Source organism: Anguilla anguilla, chromosome 9 (assembly GCF_013347855.1).
Source record: "Anguilla anguilla isolate fAngAng1 chromosome 9, fAngAng1.pri, whole genome shotgun sequence".
Taxonomy (NCBI): domain Eukaryota; kingdom Metazoa; phylum Chordata; class Actinopteri; order Anguilliformes; family Anguillidae; genus Anguilla; species Anguilla anguilla.
This window is the reverse complement of record NC_049209.1, coordinates 38,133,707-38,158,369: the sequence shown is the minus strand read 5'-3', so window position 1 is coordinate 38,158,369 and position 24,663 is coordinate 38,133,707. Positions and strand designations below refer to the sequence as shown.

The following is a 24,663-nucleotide window of genomic DNA, read 5'->3' as shown; positions in this document are numbered from 1 at the left end:
TGTATTTCATGTAATCATGTAAATATATGCTTTAAGGAGTGCCTTAGGCTGCAGACAGAACACAATCTGCTATTCAGTGATGAATTATTCTGGAGTCTTGGCATAACATCTATGAAGATGGTGACAAACTAAGCAAGCTGCTGGCTTGGCTTGAACAGCAGGCAGCTGCCCCCCATTTAATATCTCAGATCAAGTCGCCTACTGGAGAGGCGCTCATAGATCAATAAAATTATGAGATCAATAAAACAGTTGGTCAGTTCTACCCGTACACTCTATAGCAGGGGTGTCAAATTGAAACCTAAGGGAGCTGTAGTGTCTACGGGTTATTGTGGTTTCCTTTCAATCAGCTGCCAATTTAGGCCTTGAGAACTAGGTGTGTGGATTCATTAGCCAATCAGCGACTTAAATAAAACACTTGTGCAGAGAGCACGTAATGTTGTAAGCAATATAAGTTCCAGTGGGACTTCTTCAAAATATCTTACCCTTCCCAGTGTTACTGATGAACAAATCTCTAAACTGAATGAAGAAGGGGCTGTTGAGTAGCTCTCTTGGTAAAGGCACAGCTTACACATGGACTCGGATCAAATTTACTTGTTTTTTAGCCTTGTAAATCTTGGCTTTCACAGTGACATTGTGGATTAAATGCATGGATTTCATTTTTATATTTGTCTCCTCTTGCTGCTGTCACTTCATCCTACACTCATTCTGATTTCTTACTACTGGGCAGTAGGACAAGACAGGGATGACTTTTGTTACCCCTTCTGTTTGTGGCTGGCAGTGAAGACCTGCATAGCTCGTGCTGCATAGGCTTGAGGGTGGGGCTGGGAATGGTTTGTTACATTACATTACATTACAGGCATTTGGCAGATGCTCTTATCCAGAGCGACGTACAACAAAGTGTATAACCATAACCAGGGACAAGTATGACGAAAACCCTAGAGAGAAGTACCAGTCCAAGTGCAGGGAACAACCGCATAGTTCAACTTGGACCCTGAAGGTTAAACTGATTAACACTAACACAAATGAGAACAGCAACAACGCAGTCTATGGAAAAATACAAGCAGTAGTTAAGATAGGTGCATTAACTAAGTCACCTACGAAACAGCTACCTAGTTACAATTACAGGGAGGTAGGGAGGGATGGAGAGAGGTGCAGCCTGAAGAGGTGAGTCTTCAGTCGTTGCTTGAAATGGGTCAGTGTCTCAGCTGACGGGGAGGTCATTCCACCATCATGGGGCCAGAACAGACAGGAGACATGTTCTGGAAGCGCAGGTGCGAAGAGGGTGAGGTGCCAGGCGTCCTGAGGTAGCAGAACGGAGGGATCTGGCTGGCATGTAGGGTTTGAATATCTTGTGGAGGTATGCTGGGGCTGATCCCTTGACTGCCTGGTATGCTAGGACCAATGTTTTAATTTTGATGCAAGCTATAACAGGCAGCCAGTGGAGGGTAGTGAGCAGGGGAATGACGTGGGGTTGTCTGGGGAGGTTGAAGTTTGTGATTTACTCTCCAAAAATTTCTTCTATAACCTGAGCTTGGTCTAGAGCATCTTCGAGCGTGGCTTGGTGGGAGAGATGGACCTGTTGTTGCAACCACTCAGGTGTTAAACACCGGATGAAGGCATCCTTTGTAAGCAACAGTCTAACCTCTTCTGTGAAGGTTAAGTAACCCCTGTGAGCCAGATAACGTAGATCAGCTGCAAACATACCCAGCCTCTTGCCAGGTCTCCGGACCCTGTCATGAAGATGCTGCCGTGCGGTGGTAGTTGGGGTGCCATTGCCAACGCCATTCTAGTGCCAAGTGTAGGGCATGGGAGTCCCAGTGGACAGCTATCTGGACATCTAACAGCACTTTTTTGGCCTCCCCATATAGGGACGCCGCTAGTTGGTCCGTTTTATCCTGCTCCGTCCAGCCATTAGTCCAAGCGATCTGATTAAATTTAGCTTTAAAGGCCTCGTATGATGTTTGCCCATCATATTTGCCCACTTTCACTGTTGGACCCTGTTGATGCACTGCACCAATGTCTGGCCCAGTGGTCTGTGGGCCTAGGCCAGGACATGTCTCTGGAGCACTTTCGCCTGGTAGGGGAGTGGCCAGCTGGCGAGTTTGATTGCCAATAAAAGGGTTCCCCACTGCTAGAGAAGCTAATCCAAACAGTGGATTGCCAGTGACCGGGGGTGACGTGATGCTCGGTTGTGGGGGCTATGTCTGTATGGGGCTCCGTTATGCAGTTTGATTTGTTGTAGGCTAGCTGGGAAACTGTTGAGTGCTCATGCCTCCCAGTGCCTCTATGACATGGTGGGGTAGAGGGTTGCCAATGAGACTGACTGGGATTTCCCACCCCTGTGGTGCAGCAGTGAATGGATAATATGGGATCAGGGGCTACCCCGGAGAATAGGGTGGCATGGGGTTTGGTAACATGACGAGCCACCCTACCAGGGACCAGAGTGGCAAACAGACTGGGTGCTATTTGGGGGCTTGGGGTTGATGTTTGAGCAGGGCCAGATGAAACCGTTGCAGAAGCCTCAAGGTGAAGGCTAGGGTGGCTAACTGGGGCAGTGTTCAGATATCCCGCAGTATTGGCATTAGCTGGGATGTTACTGTAGTTAACCACGACTGTGTCCGGATTCCTGGAAAATATTGTGTGGGCTTTAATATCAGTGCATGAGGCAAGTGGTAGGACGCAATAGGAGGTGTTCCCAATGTCAAAAAACGGCAATCCTTTGTGATTAATTACAATCTTGGGATCTCTGCTAACTCTCCCTTCAGACAGATGAATTTGTCACGTCCATGTCGGGGCTTCCCCTCGATTGTATTCATTTTACTTTCTCTTCTGTTTGTTATGAATTTTTGGAGAAATGCGGGGGAAATATCCACTTTACCCACCTCCTCTGTCATTTTCTGTGCATGTTCGCTCACCATGTTTATCCTCTGTCTTTGTCGTCGACCTCAGTTTTTCTTTCTTTATTTATTTCTTTTAACACGTCTGTACACTGCCCGATTGCTCCTTTTCCTCCTGTAGTTAGCTAGTGGTGTTGAAGCGTGGGGTTTCCAATCCCGTTTTTGACTGCCAGTATAGTGCCTGCTAATAAATCCGGCACAGACATAATAAACTGTAGCTATCATTTTAATCCTTGTTAGAACATTCTAACACACGGAGGCATGGAGGTGTGCACTACCCTCTCATAAAACAAACGAAGGAACTCAAAACACAGACCCAATTTCTGTCTCTTTCCTGTTCCCCTCTAATTCTCTCAACCTTTTTTTCCCAAAAAAACCTGGCCAACCAAAAACAACACTGGGGATCTCTCTCCCGCCTGAACTACACGGACGGAGTGTAGCACAGTGGGTAAGGAACTGGACTTGTAACCGAAAGGTCGCAGGTTCGATTCCCGGGTAGGACACTGCCGTTGTACCCTTGAGCAAGGTACTTAACCGAAATTGCTTCAGTATATATCCAGCTGTATAAATGGATACAATGTAAAATGCTATGTAAAAAAGTTGTGTAAGTCGCTCTGGATAAGAGCGTCTGCTAAATGCCTGTAATGTAATGTAATGTAACTATCTAACCAATGTTACCCCACAAAAATATTCCATGTGTACCTCCCTTCACTAAGAATGAAACAGACAACACACAAGAACCAAAAGCTAAAGCTGGCTTTGTTTTCAGCGTTACGCTATTGTAGAAGCACTCTTTGGGTATTTAACCTCTTAGCGCAAAGCCCCTAATGGTCGGCACGAGATTACTGAACTCAGACATTCAGTGCTACTGCAACCAAAGCATGAGTTAAAAACAGAAACCCTTTGTTTTAGTTTCATTAGAAGACAATACATGACAACTATGCCGAATACGGAGTTCCGCATCGCCACCATTGTCGCTATGGTCGTTCATTTAACACGCAATACAGCAGTGAAGATGCTGCTCACTGAATAACTAAATAAAAGAGACAAAGTTTTAAAAAGTGATACCATGTCATTCTACAGTCAATATCTGGGACTAAATATTAAATAAATACACAACCTTACCATTAGTTTTATGCGTAGAGATGTCCCTTTTGAGGCTGAGTGGTCATATATTGTCTTGGACAATCCGTTTGTGAAATATATGTGCATTTGTGATGCCTGGGTACCTTCCAAAATAGCTGTGCGTAATACCATACGTGTCGTTTACGGCGTTGTCGTCCTTTTTAATACAGTCTGGCTTTATTTACAGTTAATTTATTCAGTAGGTGAGAGTATAAGCTTTCTAACGATGTATAACGTGTTTAATTTTGTTTTTGGAATAGCGTTTTATAGGTCAGCTTAACCGAAATTCTTATCGGATTCACTTACGCATTCACTCTGTGGTAGCAGTAAAAGACGCTGCACCTAACAAAACATTGTCAACAATTTTTTGTAATTTATTGGAAAATACCATTATTATTGAGGACTTCTGGGCATGTTTGCTGATAGACCTATCTGACATCGTTTTCTGGCGCGAAACAGAAGCGGATTGAACTGTATCATTGATTTACTATCTCTGTCTCCATCTACTGTACACAGATAAAATTCCATCATTGCTATGTAAGTATTACTTCTCAAAATATTTTGGTTATACACGTTGTTTTTGAAATTGAGTCTTTAAATAGGTTAGTGGTATTATATAATGTGGATATCTCACACTGTAATGTAAGCGTAGTTTTTGTGATGCATGCAGCAGTGATGACGACATGGACATGTTGGAACATTGCCAAAACGTGGTGGGCGGTTGAAAATTGTTTTCATATCGTCCCATCCCCATACAAGAAAACATACAAGAGTACAGAGTATAGAAATACATTCAAGAGTTAATTATTACACATTTAGGTACTGTACAGCATTGTGTGACAATATTTTTGCATTATTTTAAAATATGATATCAATGTTTCACCTTAAACCTTCATAAGGTGCTCATTTATATGCTTTACAATGGACAAAAGCATTATATTCCTTTTTGGAGAGATTATGAATGTGTTTCTGGACCCCTAGCTATTTAGACCACTGTACTGACAGAAATCTTGTAATTCCCACTTGAAAATGATGCAAAAGTGAGTTTCTTGAGTAAAAACAGTTGATTTGTTGTGAAATACATGAATTTGTTGTGATTTACAGCAATGCATAATTTAGACATTTTGGGTAGATTTGGAGATGCTGGGTACACTGCTTAGCTTTTGCTTGATACATCTTTAGTAGTTCTACATATCCACCCTTAGATTTTATGAACTTGTGATCAAGAGGTTTTTGATCCAGGACATGTATACTTTAACCTGCTGTATATATGAAATCTCCCAGTATTTCATTGCAAACTAAAAAAGAGCAAATTTTTTATTTTTTGACTAAACAATTGCCTTTGTGGCACTTTATTTCTTCCAATATAAAGTAATCTAAGCTCGTATTGTAAATGTTACAAATGTCTTGCTTGATTTAAGCCATTTTCAAAGTCTATGTGATGTTCACATCTGGAGTTATAAAGCTTTAAATAGGGTACCCCTTAAATGGGAAAGGATTGGCCAGATTTGGCATGTGCATGGGGGTTAGTATGCGAAAGGGTGTCCCCTATTGGTATTTCTAGGGATGCGTACATATTCACAGTTGCAACCCAAGTCGCAGGAAGCAAAATAGCCACTAGGAAAGTTAAGTTGGAAACCGTGAAGCGATATCAGGACAGTTTCACATTTAATCTAGGCGGGACAACCTAAAAAATTGTTTTCAGAAATCAACATGAATATTGCAATTAAAATATCACTAACTTTAAATAAATTTATTGTGAACAATAATTGTCTATATATTGAATTTTAATGTGAAATATTGGCTGTTTTTTGTGACCTTTACATGTCATCACTGAAAAGAGTAGGACCACGACAGCCACGAAAACCTACAGTTTTCCATTACATTGTTTATATTTATGGGGTTCTGAAACTGACTTAATGCCATGGCTTGTAGGCTACTGGTTGATTTTACCCTCAAACTCTCAGAATTCTGACGCAAAACCAGGTAAGTATTTTTTGCTGGAAATCCCACCTGAAGTCCCAGTTGATTGGTTAATGGTTTAAAGACTGTATACATGTCAACAGTGTCAAGCATGAGACAACATTTAGGTAGCAAATAACAATGCTGAATACTTCTGACACATTTTATGCAAAAACGGTTCTCTCAGATCAATTGCTTGTCCTCACTGACAGCTGCCAAGTGACATCCATGAGGACTTTGAAAATGCATAACTTTTAAAGATTTAATTCCGGCTTCTACTGGGACCTGCTGTTTATTGATGGTGTGACAGAAATCTTGGTGCCACTGACCATAAACAAAGTTTCACTTTGAACAAATAATGTTAAACATCAGTTTTATAGGCTAGTGCTGTTGGCTTGTGCTAGCTAGGCTATACCATATGGTCTTGTAGAATTGCAATCAATAAAGGGTAAAAACATGCACTTGCTTCGTGTAAATTTGATCATCACTGCAATGAAGTTAAGACACTCAAACCACAAGTTCTGCGAGAAATGTATTGTCGAGCTCAGATGCACACTGCTGTCTATGTTGAAAGCTTACAGTACTTACATTTTAATAGGTAACATCGTTCAATCGTCAAGAATCAATATGAAATAAATACGTTAGCGTTTGAGGTGGTCAATACACGTCTCCCCTTGTGTGGTCGATAATAGGTGTTGCAGAGCTAGCAATGTATAGAGGAGCGTATCACACTTTCACCTGAGGTAAATAGACAAGGGTTCACCCAAAGACTGTAGAAAAAAAGACAGCCATGCACAACCGTGCAGCTCAGTATTCTGTAACCTGTGCCTTGGTAGCAAGCAGCCACAGCAGGGAAACAGACAGCACATCAAATAAAGACAGAGTACAGCTTCAGTTAAAAAAAATCTGTAATGTATGAACAAATCATCGCATTTATTTTTTACTTGTTCGAACGGAAAACTGTAAGAGCCATTCCACTTGTCTGATCATAAAATGTGCTTGTCCCATACATGAATATTAAAATCACCAACTAGTAAAACCATATCAAAATCAGTACAATAGAGGCCAGTAAAACAGCAAATTCATTTACAAAACAACTATTTTCTTTAAAAGGACAATAAACAGCAAAGCATAGAACCAGTCTGTCAGATATAATTTAAAAAGCCATTATCTCATTATCTCTATCTTCCTGGCGCATCCACTGGGGTCGGCCTGCGTAGGGCCCACTGCTTCTCCATGATACACTCCTGAGTTAGCCAGGGGCTGCAAAGACACCCAGTTATTGTATGTGGCCATAGTGAGGCCTGTCAGGAGTCTTGGTGTGGGAGACTATGTACTCGCAAGGGATGGCTTACATGCAAGGCCACTTCCCGGTTCACCACAAGGACTAGCCAGCGGAAGCAAGAGGGTTGCAAACAGGTGGGAAGTACGCTCACATCTTCTCTTTAACTACACTGTTGGACAAGCAAGGATTAATTAAGAATATGTTTATTTTCTGAATCCAGTGGTTCCAACAGTCAATGCCCTTGATAAAATGTTCAGCACTCTGAACACTGAACTCAAGTGATATTGCGTGCTGGAAACCCTCACTTAACCTACATGTAAAATATATTTTATGTGATTTAATTTAATAATTTATTATTGTAAATTAAATCGCTGTATTCTTTGCTATGTCAGTCTACAGAAAACTGGTGGAATCAACCAACAAGTCAAAACAGGCTCTATACCAGGTTTTAAGATTAAATAATTGAATTCAATAAGAAGCAGTCAATTATATGAATTAATTGAAAACATACATTCTTTATTGAATGCAGGCACTATACTTCTAAATTACCCAACAGAAGACATGATACAAAACATTAAACAACTAATCTAGAAATACCAGAACATAGAGAGAGAAACGGATCAGCCAGACCTTGCCAAAGTATCACCCACTTCCAGTATAAGCGCCACAAAGAAACCAGTTAAAAACACACGACCAAGGAACCACCACCAAAATAAAAAGAGGGAAACTCTTCTTCTTCCAGGCTCCAAAACCAAATGCAACACAACACTTTTTCCTGTGGCAATCTTAAATACCTTACCCAGCATAGCTTGAGGATGCACTACATTACATTACATTACAGGCATTTAGCAGACGCTCTTATCCAGAGCGACTTGCACAACTTTTTACATAGCATCCATTTATACAGCTGGATATATATGCTGAAGCAATGCAGGTTAAGTACCTTGCTCAAGGGTACAACGGCAGTGTCCTTACCCGGGAATCGAACCTGCGACCTTTCGGTTACAAGCCCAGTTCCTTACCCACTGTGCTACACTCCGTCCTCCATGCCTGCCCTGATTGGGTGATGCCGGGTTAAGGTTTAGGAGAGAAGGGAAGGGTGGTCAGACTAATTTATGGCAAGGACTGGCCTACCTAAAGATTACATTCAAACTAAAAGTAATGGGAAGTGTTAGGCACACAGTGTCCTGTGTCATCTGGTTTGTCTCTTCGGAGGAGGTGAGACCCATAGATTGTCAGCCTAGGGTATCTTAGGGTATCAGTGGAATTTGAAATTGCCTCCATCACATTTGCTTTGATGCTTGTGATGGGGAGGCCAGGCCACATTCTTATTCACTGTTTCACTCTCTAAGGCCAAAATCTAAACACTACATATCCTACAACTCACTACTGCAACACACACATCGAAACACCCTCACACATAAACACACTCCCAGCCAGAACAGGTATAGCACTGCCTCTAATTTACTCTCTCTCTCTCTCACTCATTCACTCACACACACACACGCCCACGTACACACAAGTACTCACAGGCTTATTTACAAAAAACGATACTATGATAATGGTTCATATGAGCCAGTGTTTAAAGTGGGGATGTAATGGCAGTTTGCATTTTTGTGATGGTTCCTCTTTATGGGTTCATGGTGGTTTCTTTGGTTAGGAGCACCTTGATCTTGGTGCTGCAGCAGATAAAGACATCGCGCTCGGGCACCATGGCTGGGCTGTCTATGGAGGAGCTCACCCTGCAGGTGGCACAGAGACTGACACAGATGGAGCGACCGGTAAGGCACACTCACGCACGCATGCAAATGTGGTTAAACAGACAAGACCCACACTTGCAATAATCTGCACACTTGATAAAATGATTTACTTCATCATTCAGTCTGGGCTTCATTTAAAATATATATGTAAATATGACTCTTGCATGAATTGAGCAGATTTTCAAGTTTATATTTGTCTCTCAGCATTTGGGTCCACTCAGGCCTCCATCTGGAGCCAGGAACTTTTCTGGCGCAGCTCCCCAGCTCCAGAGAGCCCCTCTCCCCTCTCAGGGCCCAGTGGTAGCCCAGGTCTTCCAAACTCGACCTCCACAGGTACAGATTGGCAGATACTGCTGCAAAGCTCAGGTCACAATGACAATGTAGTACTACAGGTATGTTGTCTTAATACACTGTATCCTTCTCATTTTCCTCTAGGCTGTGGCTCCCAGTCTTAAAATGTGCCTGGTGTGTCAGAACCAGGTAGAGACGGGCAGTCAGCATGATGTCAGCTGCTCTCACATTGTTCACAAAGAGGTGAGAACCCTGAAACTCTGAAAGGCAATCTGCAAAAGCAAGGAAAGCAATCTGAAAAATGATCTGTAGAATAGTGAGAATGGCAGGTAAATGTGGAATTGTGGACCCAACTTGGTGACCTGCTCAATAGCTCAGTCTGTACAAAGACAAAGAATATAACGGCTGATCCTTCCAAACCATTGCACCTTCAGTTTGTAATGCTCCTTTCGGGAAAATGATTTAAAATAAGTACCAAGGGCAAAGAACTTTTTGCTTTTAATTGGTCCTTTATACCAGTGCAATGCGACTATTTAACTCAATGTAATGAATGTATTCAAATTCAGTTTTCATTCATTTATTTATTATGTCCTGCTGCTGCGACACTTTCATTTTATTTGAATAAGTCTGAATTAGTCTACTTACGTGTGATTGTGTACTGTGTATATGTATTCAGTAGTTTTATTAGTGAAACCAAAGGCTAATTTAAATTTGAAAAACTGAACACTAACCCTGAAACACCCAACTATGGCTATAAAATGTATCAAAGGTTATCTTTAGGTTGCATCCATGTTTGAGTATTAATGATACTGTAGTTTGTGATACTGATTTGATTACTTGCTGCCTGTAAACTCCTGCTTGCATTTTGTTTCAGTGCATCAGCGTTTGGCTGCAGTCCACCAAGAACAACTCCTGCCCATTCTGTCCTTCCAAATAACCAAGAAGGAAAGAAAAGATGCACAGTCATACCCCAAGTTGTTGTAATGTTTTTCTCCACACCATATTGTCAGGTTCCTGATCTCTTTTCTAAATTATGAAAGTCATCCATATTACTCATTTGAAAATTGTACTTTATAAATTAAAACATTAATGTCCTTATCTGTTTATTTTGTTAGTTTTAATTACAGTAATAATCTTACTATGCACATGTCCTTCGGCCTGTAAAACTGTCAGAAAATATTCTGTTACAATGAAAATAAAAATGTAAAATTCCTTTGAAAATGGAATCCCTTAAATTTCCTTTAAAATTGTTTGGAGTCTGATTCTACCAAGATGTAGCCAGCTTTGCATTATAGGTTAATTGTTGGCTTGAATCTCCATCCAAAGATCATCCTGATTTAACAGGAAATAACTGACATCAAAAATCTATGTAAGCATTTTATTACACCATACATGTTCTGGATCACAACGTACATTTGTATAATCAAGTTATAATAACGATGTTTGGGATAAATGGCTTCACTCATGTTTCTGATTAGTCAGGATTGTTCAGTGGCCACTAGTTAGCCACAGAAACAGGATGGCCAGGTTAGTTTGCTAAGAAGTATCTAAAAGAGACTGCAGAGTTCTGGTGAAAAAAAGTCTTGTGGACTCATGACCATGATTCAATTGTGATGGCAAGAGCGAAGCACAGATGTCAAAAGGAACTTCCCAAGATCCAAAACAGACCACCTCATGTGTAATGGTTTGGCATGTATGGCTGCCACAGGTATTGGCTCACTTGTCTTCACTAATGATGAGACTGCTGATAGCAGCAGAAAAATGAATTTTGAAGCTTATTGGATGGCGCTTCATCCTACAGCAAGATAATGATCCCAAACATTCTGCTTATGCAATAGCCAAAAACCTAGAAAATTCTTGACTGGCCAAGTCTGAATCCAGTTGAGCATGCGTTTTATATGCTGAAGAGAGAACTTAAGGCAAGTAGCCCCCCAAAACATGATATTCAGCACCTGGTGATGACTTCAACGATGAATGGCATGCAAAGGATATGCAACAAATTATTAAACATAATAATTTGGGTGGGAGGGAGTGTGAAAAAGTGCCACTAGCAGAGGATGAGGCTCAGCAACAGCAGGAACAGTATGTTGTGCCCATAATTTTCAAGGGTTACGCCATGGTACAGGCCCACAGTAGTCATCATGGATTATTGAGAGAAAGTTTAGAGAAGAGAGGAGGACTACAAAGGAGCCTGGAAAAAGTGGTCAGACCCCTTGAAAGTTATTTTTGTCTGGATTACAAATGATACTTGTACATTTTTCCAGTCATTATTTGTCTTATAAACTTGCATGCTGTAATAGTAAATTTACACAATTAGCTGTCAGCAGATATTTTGAAGAAAAATTTTATACTGAAATATGCTGCTTGAATAAGTAATCACACCACACATGAATATTTGAGCCACCTTTTTCTGCAATAACAATTTTAATTTTGTTGGGATAAAGCTTTGCACACATCATTTTGGAATTATTTTTGCCCTGTTTTTAATGGCAGATTTGCTCCAGGTATTTAGAACCTGCTTGGAGTGATACAGGTCACTTTGCCAATGTTAGCTTGAGTTTTTCTTTAACCTTTTTGAGGCGAGTGTGTTTTTAAGACTCCTCTCTGACTCCTAGCTGTACCCTTTTCCAGACTACTTTACACATAGGTGGCTTTCACTGAGTTTCAGACTGCAAATGCCCTGAGTTTGGAGAACCTGACACCTGCCTTTGTGCTCCCACGTCAGTGGATGGGAAAACTACATTGGCACCTCCATCATGGGAAGGACAGGATGAGTTAAAGAGAAAGAAAATGATAGGGAGGGAAAAGTGCAGAGTCATCTGAAACCCAGCACCATCCATCATGGGGCATGCCGAGTTTTAAAAAGCTGAAAGTCACCATCACACTGTGCTACAGCATACACACACACACACGCACACACATGCTTGCACAAGTGCATAAACACACTCACACTCTATTTGCTGAATTCCCTATTTTAGCAGATTTTTTAATTTTTCAGTGCCTTTAATGGATTCATAACTTACATGACGCGTTTTTTTGTTTTGTTTCTTCATTCATTTGTCTTTTAATTTAATAGCATTTTTGTTCTTATTTTTATTTTTATCAAGTCATTCATTTATTTCCACACAATACAACACTGCTTTTTTATTATAAGCGATCAAGTAGTAAGCCCTTTTGGATTTTTTCCAACCAGCTTTACAGATAATTTTTTTTAGTTAGTGTGGATGCCTAAGTAAACCAACCAAGAATGCAAGTTCTCTTGCATTCTTCTTCTTTCTGCCAACATTTCTGCAAGCTTCTCCTCTGACAGCTTTTGAACAAGACATGCCATTTCAACATTCCCATAAAGAATTAATGCAGAATGAAAAATAAAATGCAAAGAATGGAGACTGTTCAGCCTTGTGATGACTTGACATGTGATGCTTTTTCAGCCAATAGAATACATTGAAATAGTCCACAAGATACTATTTCAGCCAATAGGACACATAGAAAAATGAAGGGGACATTTTGTGCTTGTAAAGTGAGCTACGCAGCTGATTAATAATCACCAAATACTTTGTATGGTAATATAACAATAATATCACAACAGACAGGCATCGTACATTTATACAACAGGATTTTCAATTTCAAATTTGCATACCACAATGAAAAGTACATTTAGCTACTTGTATGGTGAGGCCAGTTGGCCAGTCGGTCGTTCAGTCTAACCTATAACTGCTCTACGTTAATATTTCCTTAATAATACTAATATAACTTAATACTGCACCCCTAACCACAAAAAATATGCCATATCTTGCATTATGTCAAAATGTTCTTTTGTTCATAATATAGGCCTATATTCCAATCCTTTAAGGAACATTCATTTGTTTTCCGTTAATATAAAGCAAATCACTTATCTCTTATCATCATGAATGGAGGTTTAGTGACACATTTTAAGCTGAAGATGAAATTTTTCCCCCTTTATTATTATTATTATTAGTAGTAGTAAACTTTACTATAGCAATTTTATTAGTGTTTATTTTTTTAATTTTTCAAATGAGAGGGGTGTGACAAGAATAACAGTTCACAAAAAGCACATTAAAAAAGTGTTTACTTATCAATGGTGATAACAAGTGACAACAGTGCAGATAGTGACAGGCTATAAACAGCATGTACAATATTTACACAGACATACCCACACACCCACAACTGAGGATTGGTATCCTGGGTGTTGCCAAAGAAAATAAAGTAACAAAACCAAACAAACCTAGCAATAACCAAAAGGTAGAGGAAGACCTACCTAGAGACATTCAAATCAATAGCCTACCTAATTACTCTAGCTAACAAACATAAATACAGAGGGTAGCAACCACTCCTAGACTAGTGTGCCTATACAGTAAAACCCATTAATCCTTTGTGCAAGTGTACAGAGGCTTCTGTCTCAGCTACCCCAATGCCTCAGCGTGGCAGACAAATGAAACAGTAACTAACAGGGAAAACAAGAGAAACAGGTGCACTACTTATGATGCACAACCAAGGATTAACACGAAGTACAAATACAGGCAACCAACGATTTACACAGTATGGGAACACTAACGGAGCAAGTAATGGCGACAACAGCAAAAATACGGGATGGCCGGCGGGTAATTTAAATCGCCGTTGTCTTTGGATTGGTGGAAGGTAGGCAGGAACCAGCAGGATGATTATGAAGGGGGGTAGGAGTTGTGAATGGCAGCGGTTTCTAGAAAGAGACTGAAAACAGCAAGAGAGCAAGAGTGAGGGAGAGACACACGCATGCACACAGGAACACACAGGGACATAACACTCCCACTCACAAGAATGAACGTAAGTTTGTTCTATATCCCCACCCATAGGATACAGGATTAATGAAATTAAATTAGTTGCCAGAGAAAAAAAAACGGAAATGCCTACACCCCAGACCCAGCTAAAATATTGTCAGCTCCTTTCTTGTGCTTAATTTATAGGTTGTAACTCTGTACAATCAATGACCAGCACATTAACTACTGGTTATGATTATACATCCTTGACAAAAATGTGAGGGGGTTATGGTCGGTGTACACCATGATGAGGGTAGAACTAGACCCAACGTACACTTAAACATCTTGTAGAGCAAGCATTAATGCTAGCGCCGCCTCCTCAGTGATAGAGTATTTCAGCTGGTGTTTATAAAACTTGCATGAGAAGTAACAAACTCAGGATTCTGCCTTTGTTTCCGTTTTTCCTTTTTTGGCCGCCAGATGGCGGAACTTCAGTTTTGTGTTTCAGCTCTTTCTCCCTCTTTGGTGTTTAATTGTATTATTGTTTTCAATTATTCAATCATTGTTTTTGTTTGTGTCTCGTTTTCCCTTCCTTCTCTGGTTTGATTGTGTTTTGAGTTCACCTGTGTCTTGTTATTTAAGTTCTTTGTTTCCCTGACTCAGGTGCTGGTTCCTTGTGTTTCCACCTGAGTGTTTCTGCTTGTGTTTCCGCCTCCGGTTTTGTCCATGTAGCCATGTATGCCCGTGTGTTTCTGCCTGTATTTTGCCCTGCCTGTGTTCTGCTGTGCATGTTTTTGAATTTCGAGGAGTTCTGTTTAATTGCCCTTTGTGGCTTCTTTGTTTGTTCCTTAGTTTGAAAGTAAAGTCTTCGTTTAAATTTACCTATTGGAGTTCTGAGTTTCTCACTCTGCATTTGGGTCCTACAACCCTGTTGCCTGACAGAAGAATCCAGCCAGTGCTGGACCCAGTGGAGTTTTTTTTTCCCCTTCCCTTTTTCCCTGTGTTTTTTGGGTTTTTTTGTTTAATATACCACCAGTGTGGAGCAAGCTGGTGGTCTCGGGTAGGCCCTCCGAGACCAGCCCTGCCGTAGGACAGGCCCCCCTGTCCAGTTAGGAGGCAGAGCTAAGACTGGTGGACATATGCTAGGGGTCGCGTACTCTGTTGGATTATGCGTCCGAGTTTAGCGCTTGGGGCACACAGAGTGGCTTGTCCATGGCCATTTTGTGCCAGTTGTTTCGGGACAGATTGAAGGACTCCCTCCACGGTGGGCTGATTAATTCTGGGCTTGCTGAGTCGTCTGACTTTGCTGCCCTCGTGGTGTCAGCTCTCCACTGGGAGGAGTATCTCCGGGGGGTCGCAGAGATGCCCCCACTGGCCAAGAAGTACTCACTGCCCAGAGTCCCGGAGCCCAAACTGCCTAGTGCCCCTCAGGATCCGCCTGCCCTGTTCCGAGTCCAGCAGGAGCTGCCTGCCCAGTCCCGAGTGCAGCAGGAGCTGCCTGCCCAGTCCTGAGTCCAGCAGGAGCGGCCTGCCCAGTTCCGAGTCCAGCAGGAGCTGCCTGCTCCGCCCCGTGTCCAGGAGAAGCCTCCTGCTTTGCCCCGCGTCCAGGAGAAGCCTCCTGCTCTGCCCCACGTCCAGGAGGGGCCGCCTGCTCAGCCCGTTGTCCCACAGGGTCCGCCGGCCCTGTCCAGAGTCCAGCAGGGGCCGCCTGCCCTGTCCAGAGTCCAGCAGGGGTCGCCTGCCCTGCCTAGTGTTCCCAAGCCCCCTAGTGTTCCCGAGCCGTCGCTGCCCAGCATCCAGGACCTTCCCCGGCCCAGGGCCCAGAGACCCCGGCCGTCCAGCAGCCCTGGAGCATTTCCACGGCCACGCCCTGGAGGGTCTTTCCTTTTGGGGACGGGGCCAGTCCGTCCCCCTAACCATTCGCCCATCAATCTACCTGCCCCATTGTCTGTTTGTCTGCCTGCCTGCCTGCCTGTCTGCCCACGTGTTTGTCGGCCTGTTTGTTGGCCTGTCTGTCTGCCCCCCAGGCCGTCGGACCGTCGGCCGGTCTGTGCCCGCCTGTCTGCCTGTCTGTCTGTGTGTTGGTCCGCCTGTCTGTTGTCATGTTTGCCCATCTGTCAGTCCTTGTGTCAGTCTCTGAGTTCACCCCTCTCCTTCCCTGTCTGTCTGTCCCTTGGAGTGTCTGTCAGTCTTGCTGTGTGTCTCCCCACCTGCTTGTCTCTCTGTCCTTTTGTTAGGCTTCCCTGTCTGTGTTAGTCCGTTCCCTGTCTGTGTGTTAGTTTCGTGTCTGCGTCAGTCCGTTTCGTGTCTGCATGTTAGTCCATTCCGTGTCCGCGTGTTAGTCCGTTCCGTGTCTGTCTGTGAGTCCAATTTAGTGTAGTGTCTGTGAGGCCAGTCCAATGTGGTGTCTGTGAGTCCAGTCCAGTGTTGTGTCTGTGAGTCCAGTCCAGTGTAGTGTCTGAGTCCCGCTCCATGTCGTGTCTTGAGTCTAGTCCAGTGTCGTATCTTGATTCCAATCCAGTGTAGTGTCTGTTTGAGTCCCGTTCCATGTTTGTTTGAGTCCAGTTCCATGTTTGCTTCAGTCCAGTTCCTTAGGTGTCTGAGTCCAGTCCGTTCCTATTCTGTCTAGTCCAGTCCGTTCCTGTCCTGTCTAGTCCAGTCCGTTCCTGTCCTGTCTAGTCCAGTCCAGTCCCGTTCCTGTCCAGTCCAGTCCAGTTCCATCCGGGTTCTGACTTGTTTTCTGTGCCCGGCCCCGTCCAGGTTCTGCCCTGTTTCTTGTGCTTGGTCCCGTCCGAGTTCTGCCGTGGTTCCTGTGCCCTGTCCCCTCCGGGTTCTGTTCCTGTGCCCGGTCCCGTCCGGGTTCCGCCCAGTTTCTGTGCCCAGTCCCGTTTGGGTTCTGCCCAGTTCCTGTGCCCGGTTTCGCCCAGTTCCTGTCCGCTCCAGTCCCGAGTCCAGTCCAGTCCTGTTTCTGTTTCTGTTCTGTTCCAGCCCCGTGTCTGTTCCTGTTTCTGTGTGTTCTGTTCCTGAGTCCAGTTCTGTTTCCTGAGTCCTGTTCCATTCCGTTTGTTCCGCCTGTATAGTCCCATCCTGTGTGTCACCCCCTCCCCAGGTCAGTCTTCTGGGACGTCAGGATGCTGTCAGGATTCTGCCTTTGTTTCTGTATTTCCTTTTTTGGCTGCCAGATGGCGGCACTTCACTTTTGTGTTTCAGTTCTTTCTCCCTCTTTGGTGTTTAATTGTATTATTGTTTTCAATTATAAAATCATTGTTTTTGTTTGTGTCTCATTTTCCCTTCCTTCTCTGGTTTGATTGTGTTTTGAGTTCACCTGTGTCTTGTTATCTTCGTGTCTATTTAAGTTTTTTGTTTCCCTGACTCGGTGCTGGTTCCTTGTGTTTCCGCCTGAGTGTTTCTGCTTGTGTTTCCGCCTCCGTTTCTGCCCGTGTATCTGCCCGTGTGTTTCTGCCTGTATTCCGCCCTGCAGGCGGCCCCACGTCCAGGAGGGGCCGCCTGCTCAGCCCGTTGTCCCACAGGGGTCGCCGACTCTGTCCAGAGTCCAGCAGGGGCCGCCTGCCCTGCCTAGTGTTCCCAAGCCCCCTAGTGTTCCCGAGCCGTCGCTGCCCAGCATCCAGGACCTTCCCCGGCCCAGGTCAGTCTTCTGGGACATCAGGATGCTGTCAGGATTCTGCCTTTGTTTCTGTATTTCCTTTTTTGGCTGCCAGATGGCGGCACTTCACTTTTGTGTTTCAGTTCTTTCTCCCTCTTTGGTGTTTAATTGTATTATTGTTTTCAATTATAAAATCATTGTTTTTGTTTGTGTCTCATTTTCCCTTCCTTCTCTGGTTTGATTGTGTTTTGAGTTCACCTGTGTCTTGTTATCTTCGTGTCTATTTAAGTTTTTTGTTTCCCTGACTCGGTGCTGGTTCCTTGTGTTTCCGCCTGAGTGTTTCTGCTTGTGTTTCCGCCTCCGTTTCTGCCCGTGTATCTGCCCGTGTGTTTCTGCCTGTATTTCGCCCTGCCTGTGTTCTGCTCTGCATGTTTTTGAATTTCAAGGAGTTCTGTTTTTTTTTTTTTGTCTGAAGATATTTTTTGAGTTTCTGATAATTGCCCTTTGTTGCTTCTTTGTTTGTTCTTTACTTTAAAAAAACTGAAGTTTGATTAAATTTACCTATTGGAGTTCTGAGTTTTTCACTCTGAATTTGGGTCCTACAACCCCGTTGCCTGACACAAACAATTCCGTCAGAACCTTCCTGCAGCAGAATAAAACCAGCTCCCAGGGCACTTGTGTCTACCTATAATTTAAACAGTAGCACAAAATCTGGGGCGGCAAGTACAGGGGTATTGCATATCAAAGCTTTCACGCTTTCGAATGCATGATGGTACTCTGATGACCAAACAAACGGCATAGCAGGGCTGAGTAGGCTAGTGAGAGGTGCAGTTACATCTGCGGAACGTGTGCAAATTAGTTAGTATATTACAATAATAATAAATAATACAAATAACACAATAACGCCCCACAATAAATAATACAATAACGCCCCCATTCACATCGACAGAGCTGAAGTGGAGAGAGTCTCCTGCTTCAAGTTCCTCGGTGTGGTCATAAATGATGACCTCACCTGGTCCAGGCAATCAGACGCAGCAGTGAAAACTGCCCAAAAGCGCCTATACTTTCTGAGGAGACTCAAGAAGTTTGGCATGTCTGCCAAAACCCTCATCAATTTCTACAGGTGCACCATTGAGAGCATTCTCACTGGCTGCATTACTGCCTGGTACGGCAGCTGCTCCACTGCTGACCGCAAAGCCCTCCAGAGGGTGGTGAAGACAGCAGAGCGCATCATTGGCTGCCACTTCCCCTCTGTGCAAGGCATCTACCACACAAGATGCCTTAGGAAAGCACAGAAAACCATAAAAGACTTCAGCCACCCAGGCTATGGTCTGTTCTCGCTGCTTCCGTCTAGTAGACGCTACCGGAGAATCCAGGCACGGACGACCAGACTCACAAACAGTCTTTTCCCCCAGGCCATCAGGCTTCTCAACCAGCAACATTAATCTCAGGGATCACATGACCTCCTATGTATGCTCCTTCACTTCCTATGTACGTTCAATGTACATTATCACAATCTTATGCACATATTCATCAGCACTCCTGCACTTTATATGTTTAATATTTAAATATTTAATACTCCTATTCTCACTGTCCATATCCCCCATCTGTACAGGCTGGTACTGCTGCTAATATTTAATATTATGTTTAATATTATGTATATTTTAGATATTTTTTGATATTTTTGCTCTTGCTTCTACATAGTTGCTGCCTGCTATGTCATAAGAATTTCTTTGCTCAGAATGACCTTGTGTTATACTGTGCACTTGACAAATAAAAACACTTTGACTTTGACTAATTAGAGTCATACAATTAATTAAATCATGATTATGAATTTCAGTATTAAAACAATAACTGAGGTGGTAGGCTCGAGTGTTTATCCAAATAATAATCAGCCCGTGGTCTGAAGCGGAACTAGGCTGTTCTGCGTGTGTCTAGTCATGTTCACCAGCACACGTGGGGCAGGGAACAAAAGCTCCTATGTTGGAGCGAACTTATGAATCAGTTTTTAGCATGTGCTGCTAAAAGCTGGCCTGGAATTCAGTGGAACGGTGTGGATAAAAGGCAACTGAAGTTAGCTACGTCTAGGTAATTTCAGCGTACCATTGAATTATAAACATACGAGTATGTTAGTGCATGAAAGATCACATGCACAGATCTCGGTTAAAAGGACGGAGGATTGTTAGCCAATATGAGCAAGAGTATATACATTAGCTATGCGGGCTAGGCGGCTATAGCTAATTAACTATAGATTTGATATATTCTAAACACAACATTACATACAATCAATGACACAATTCCTTAAAAACAACAAATAAGCAGAAGTTTCCTAAGCTAGTTAATGCCTGGATGTTTGTCAGTCTTACTGCTTTAGTGAAGATGGTTCCATATGGTACAGGCTAGTCCAAGGAAAATCTTGACTTAGGCACCTGCTGTGACTCGGTTACGCTGTAGAAAAGCTGGTTCTCCTCTTGGTTCTCTTTGTCGTGGAGCTGGAAGTTACTTTTTCTTTCCGTCACTGGAAAGTACATGTACTACATGCATTCAACTTGTTGCTATGTTGCAGAATGATAGCAAGTGTAAAGTTGTTATATGAATAGATAGATGAATAGATGAATGGATCAGCTAAAGCTAAAGCATTTACTTTTAGTTATAAACAGTTGTGGTTACCCAAGAGAGCCAGTGCATCTTTCCACGTGTTCCTTTACAGGCAGGCTTTATTTTTCTTTAGGCCTGTGTCCTTAGAGAGTGCCTTGTGCACATCTCTTCAGTTCAGCAGCAAAAATCAGAAGGGACAGGGAGAGACAAAAAGGCACATTTTACAGGCAGAAACAGGAAGTACCCAGTCCATGTGATCAGTGTCTGTGATCCTGTGATCATGACGTGAAGTCATTGCACCAAAATGGTGCCCAGTCTTTACATAATATTCTCTGCTCCATGCATTTATGCAAACATACAACTAACCATGGTATTAACTTGTTAGTGCAATCCCCTAGTAGCCATTATGCCAGTGTCCTGAGATTTCTCATCTCAGACATTCAGTGCTCCTGCAACCAAAAACTGTGTTCAAGCTTTATTAGTAGACAATTCAAGACAACTATGCGGGAGACGGAGTTTCTAAGCGCCACCATGGTCGTCCATTTACCAAGCACCCCCTCCCTGCAGCCTCATCTGCAACTACACCCCCCACCCACGACACAATGGACAATAGTGTCTTCCTGGGCATTCATGAAAACATTCTTTCACTACTAAAATTTTGTATTCTGTCATAGCAACAAGATAAAGCCAACACTAGCTGAAGGTATGCCAGTACAGCAGTGAAAAACGCTGCTCACTGAACACTGAAATAAACAAGAAGTTTTCTAAAATGATACCATGTCATTCTACAGTCAATATCTGGGACATTACTCATTTGTAATGCCTGGGTACCTTCCAAAATAGCTGTGCGTAATACCACACGTGATGATTATGGTGTTGTCACCCTTTGTAATACAATCTGGCTTGGTTGATAATTATTTTATCGAATAGGTGTCAGAAAAAGCTTTCTAACAATGCATAATATGTCTAATTTTAATTTTGGCATAGTGTTTCATAGCTCAGCGTCACCAAAGGTTTTGCCTCTCAGCCTTATGCATTCATTCTGTGGTATCGGTAAAAGACACTGCACCCGGCGAAACTTTATCGATGGTGTGGCAGGACTCGGTTTGCGGGAGGAATTCAGGGCAATTAGAGGACCACGCCTACTGGTTAAGTAGGCACACACCTGGATATTGTTACGGATTGAAAAGTATGCTTCTTTCCACAGTAGGCGTCTGAGACGGGGATCCCCCACGACGGCGAGAGAGAGCAAGTACAGACCAGAGAAAAAGGCTGAAAAGCGCTCGTATGATTTCATTTGTTTTGTCTTTATTATTTTAGTTTATTGTTTTTGCCCAGATCCCATGAGGGTGATGGGCGAAGGTTTTTTGTTTGTGTTTGTTGTTTATTACGCTTTCTCTCGCTACTCTCAATAAAACCCCGGAGATATCCGGAATTTCCGCATCTCCCTGTGTCCAGCTCTTCTGTCCCTATCAGAGTAGTCACTGCATGTGACAGATGAGTTTCATCATTTCATGGAAAATATGATTATTCTTGAGAACTTCTGAGCATGACTAAGGCATGTTTGCTGATAGACCTAGCTGATACACTATTTTCTGGACTAAGTCAAAAGAGGAGAATGAGAGCATTGATTCTCTGTCTCTATCTACTGAACATAGATAAGATTTCATTGTCTATAAGTAAGTGTTACTGCTCAAAATATTTTGTTTATAAGTGTTATTTTTGAAATTGGGTGTCTTTAAATAGATTAGTGGTATTTTATGATGAGGATATTTCACACTGTAACGTCAGTAGCTTAGGGTTTGTGTTTCATAAGATAAGAAACTTTATTGTCATTGTACTGCTGTGCAAGGCAACAACACAGCAAAGTTACAATGGCACTCCCTGATATTAAAACAATATTAAAACAAACAAAAAAGTCAAAATAAAAGCAGTACTCAAAGTGCTATTCTATGTGCAAATAAACAATAAACAATTAGCAGCATACAGTTTAACAGCAACACAAGATACAGACAGGTATCAGTAGCAGTGTAAGAATAGAGTGTAAAAAAATAAGGCATATGGGCATATTGCACGGTATAGAGTTCAGTCAGTGGGGGGGATTGGTATATGTATATATGTGTGTATGTGAGTGTTTGTGTGTATGTTGTAGTGGGTGTGTGGGTGGGGGGGGGGGGGTGTCAGGCCATGTTCAACAATTTGACAGCTTTGGGGAAGAAGCTGTTTTTCAGTCTTGTGGTTCGTGCATGTATTGTCCTGTATCGCCTGCCAGAGGGGAGTAGTTTGAAGAGATGGTCGGGCAGGGTGGGTTGGGTCATGGATGATGTTGGAGGCCCTGCCCCAACATCGGGCCTGGTAATTGTCCTCGACTGCCGGCAGCTGTGTCCCAATGATGTTCTGGGCCGTCTTGATGACCCTCTGCAGTGTTTTTTGGTCCTTCCTGGGGCAGCTGTCATACCATGCTGTGATGCAGTACATCAGGGTACTCTCCACTGTGCACCGGTAAAAGTTCACGAGAAGGGTCTGCAGCAGTCTGGCTTTCCTCAGCTTCCTCAGAAAGTAGAGGGGTTGTTGTGCCTTCCCGATGACAGTGGAGGCGTGTATGGCCCAGGAGAAGTCCACTGTTTCATGCACTGGATATGATGTGAAAGTTGGAACTTCGCCAAAGCATGGTGGACAGTTGAATATTGTTTTAATGTCATCCCATCCCCATATGAGAAAACATTACATACTGTAGAGTACCGAAAAACATACAAGAGTTAATGATTACACATTGACATCAATGTTTCATCTTAAACCTTCATAAGGGGCACATTTATATGCTTTATAATGGACAAAAAGCTTTTTATTCATTTTTGGAGAGAGTTTGGATATGTTTCTGATCCCCTAGACATTTTAGACCACTGTAATGATGGAAAGCTAGTCAATTGAAAATGGCACAAATGTTTCTTTCTTGAGTCAAAACAGTTGATTTATAGTGAAATACATGATTATGTTGTGATTTATGCATAATGCATAAACTCAGACATTTTGGATAGAGTTGGAGACACTGGGTACACTGAGTTTGAGTTTGCTTACTTTTTGCTTCATCAATCTTTAGTAGTTCTGCATATCCACCCTTAGATTTTACGCACTTGTGATAAAGGAGTTTTTTATATCTAGGACATGTATAATTTAACCTGTTTTATATTTGGGATTTCTCAGTATTTCATTGCAAACTTAAAAAGAGAAAATTAATTTTTGATTATAAATAATCAAATAATTGATTTTTTGCCTATACAATTGCATTTGTGGCACTATATTTCTTCCTAAATTATGAATATAAACAAATTTAAGTGACAGGAAACATTGTTAATTTAAAAGAAGAGGAGTCCAACTACTCAATGATGAAATATGGTATTCCACAAGGATCAGTGCAAGGACCAGTACTTTTCTCACCATGTATGCTACCTCTTGGCAAAATTATCTGGCCACATGATGTAGAGTTTCACTGCTATACGGACGATACACAGATATATATTTCAATGAAACCTAGCAAAGCTCTGCTGTTTTCTCGTTTAGCTTGTATTGTAGATATCAAGGTTTGGATGCTTTCTAATGTTCTGCCTTTGAACTCCGATAAGACCAAAACGTTGGTTTTAGGTCCCAAAATACTAAGGCAGAAAATGTGTACTCTTACTCTTAATTGTGATGGTTGTTTGGTAGTACCAAATACGGCTGTAAAAAGACCTCGATGCTACCATTGATCCAGATATAACCTTTGACACGCACATAAAAACATATCCAGTGTTGCTTTCTTTCAGTTACGGGACATAGCTAAAATCAGGCATTTTGTATCAGTAAGGGATGTAGAGAAATTGAACCATCCTTTTTTATGTCTAGATTAGATTACTGTAATGCTCTGCTATCTGGCTGCCCTAATACCTCCCTAGAGAATCTCCAGCTTGTGCAGGATGCAGCCACTTGTAATTTGACTAGAACTAAGGGGTATGAGCACATTAACCCAGTGCTAGCATCACTTCACTGGCTACCAATAAGTATAGGACAGATTTTAAGGTTTTTATCCAGACTTTCAACCCCTTAGCGCACATGCCAAATCTGGGCAACCCTGACCAATTTAGGGGGTCCCGTATTTAAAGCTTTATAACTCCAGGTGTGAGCATCACAGAGACTTGGTAAATAGCTTAAATGAAGCAAGACATGCACCATTTACAATAATAATATTCGTAATTATATTATATTCTTATAAAATTATACTCTCAATTTCTGTAGAAATTATGTACCACAGGGCAGTATCATGATGCAGTGGCCAGCACTGTTGCCTCACAGCAAGAAGTGCCTTGGTTTGAATCCCAGTCGGGGCTTTTCTGTGTGGAGTTTGCAA

The 24,663-nt window shown here is 42.3% G+C and overlaps 1 protein-coding gene across 2 annotated transcripts in view; it reads left to right on the top strand.

Annotated features, from left to right (window-relative positions):
* rnf214 (ring finger protein 214) overlaps positions 1–10,555 on the top strand; it is a 68,769-nt gene extending 58,214 nt beyond the window's left edge. For both annotated transcript variants that reach the window (XM_035432392.1, XM_035432393.1), the window contains 4 exons: positions 8,930–9,050; positions 9,234–9,362; positions 9,465–9,563; positions 10,195–10,555. In XM_035432392.1, the coding sequence (XP_035288283.1) occupies positions 8,930–9,050; positions 9,234–9,362; positions 9,465–9,563; positions 10,195–10,257 (412 nt within the window). In that variant the 3' untranslated portion in view covers positions 10,258–10,555. The remainder of the gene's footprint in view (positions 1–8,929; positions 9,051–9,233; positions 9,363–9,464; positions 9,564–10,194) is intronic.
* The last annotated feature ends 14,108 nt before the right edge of the window (positions 10,556–24,663 follow it).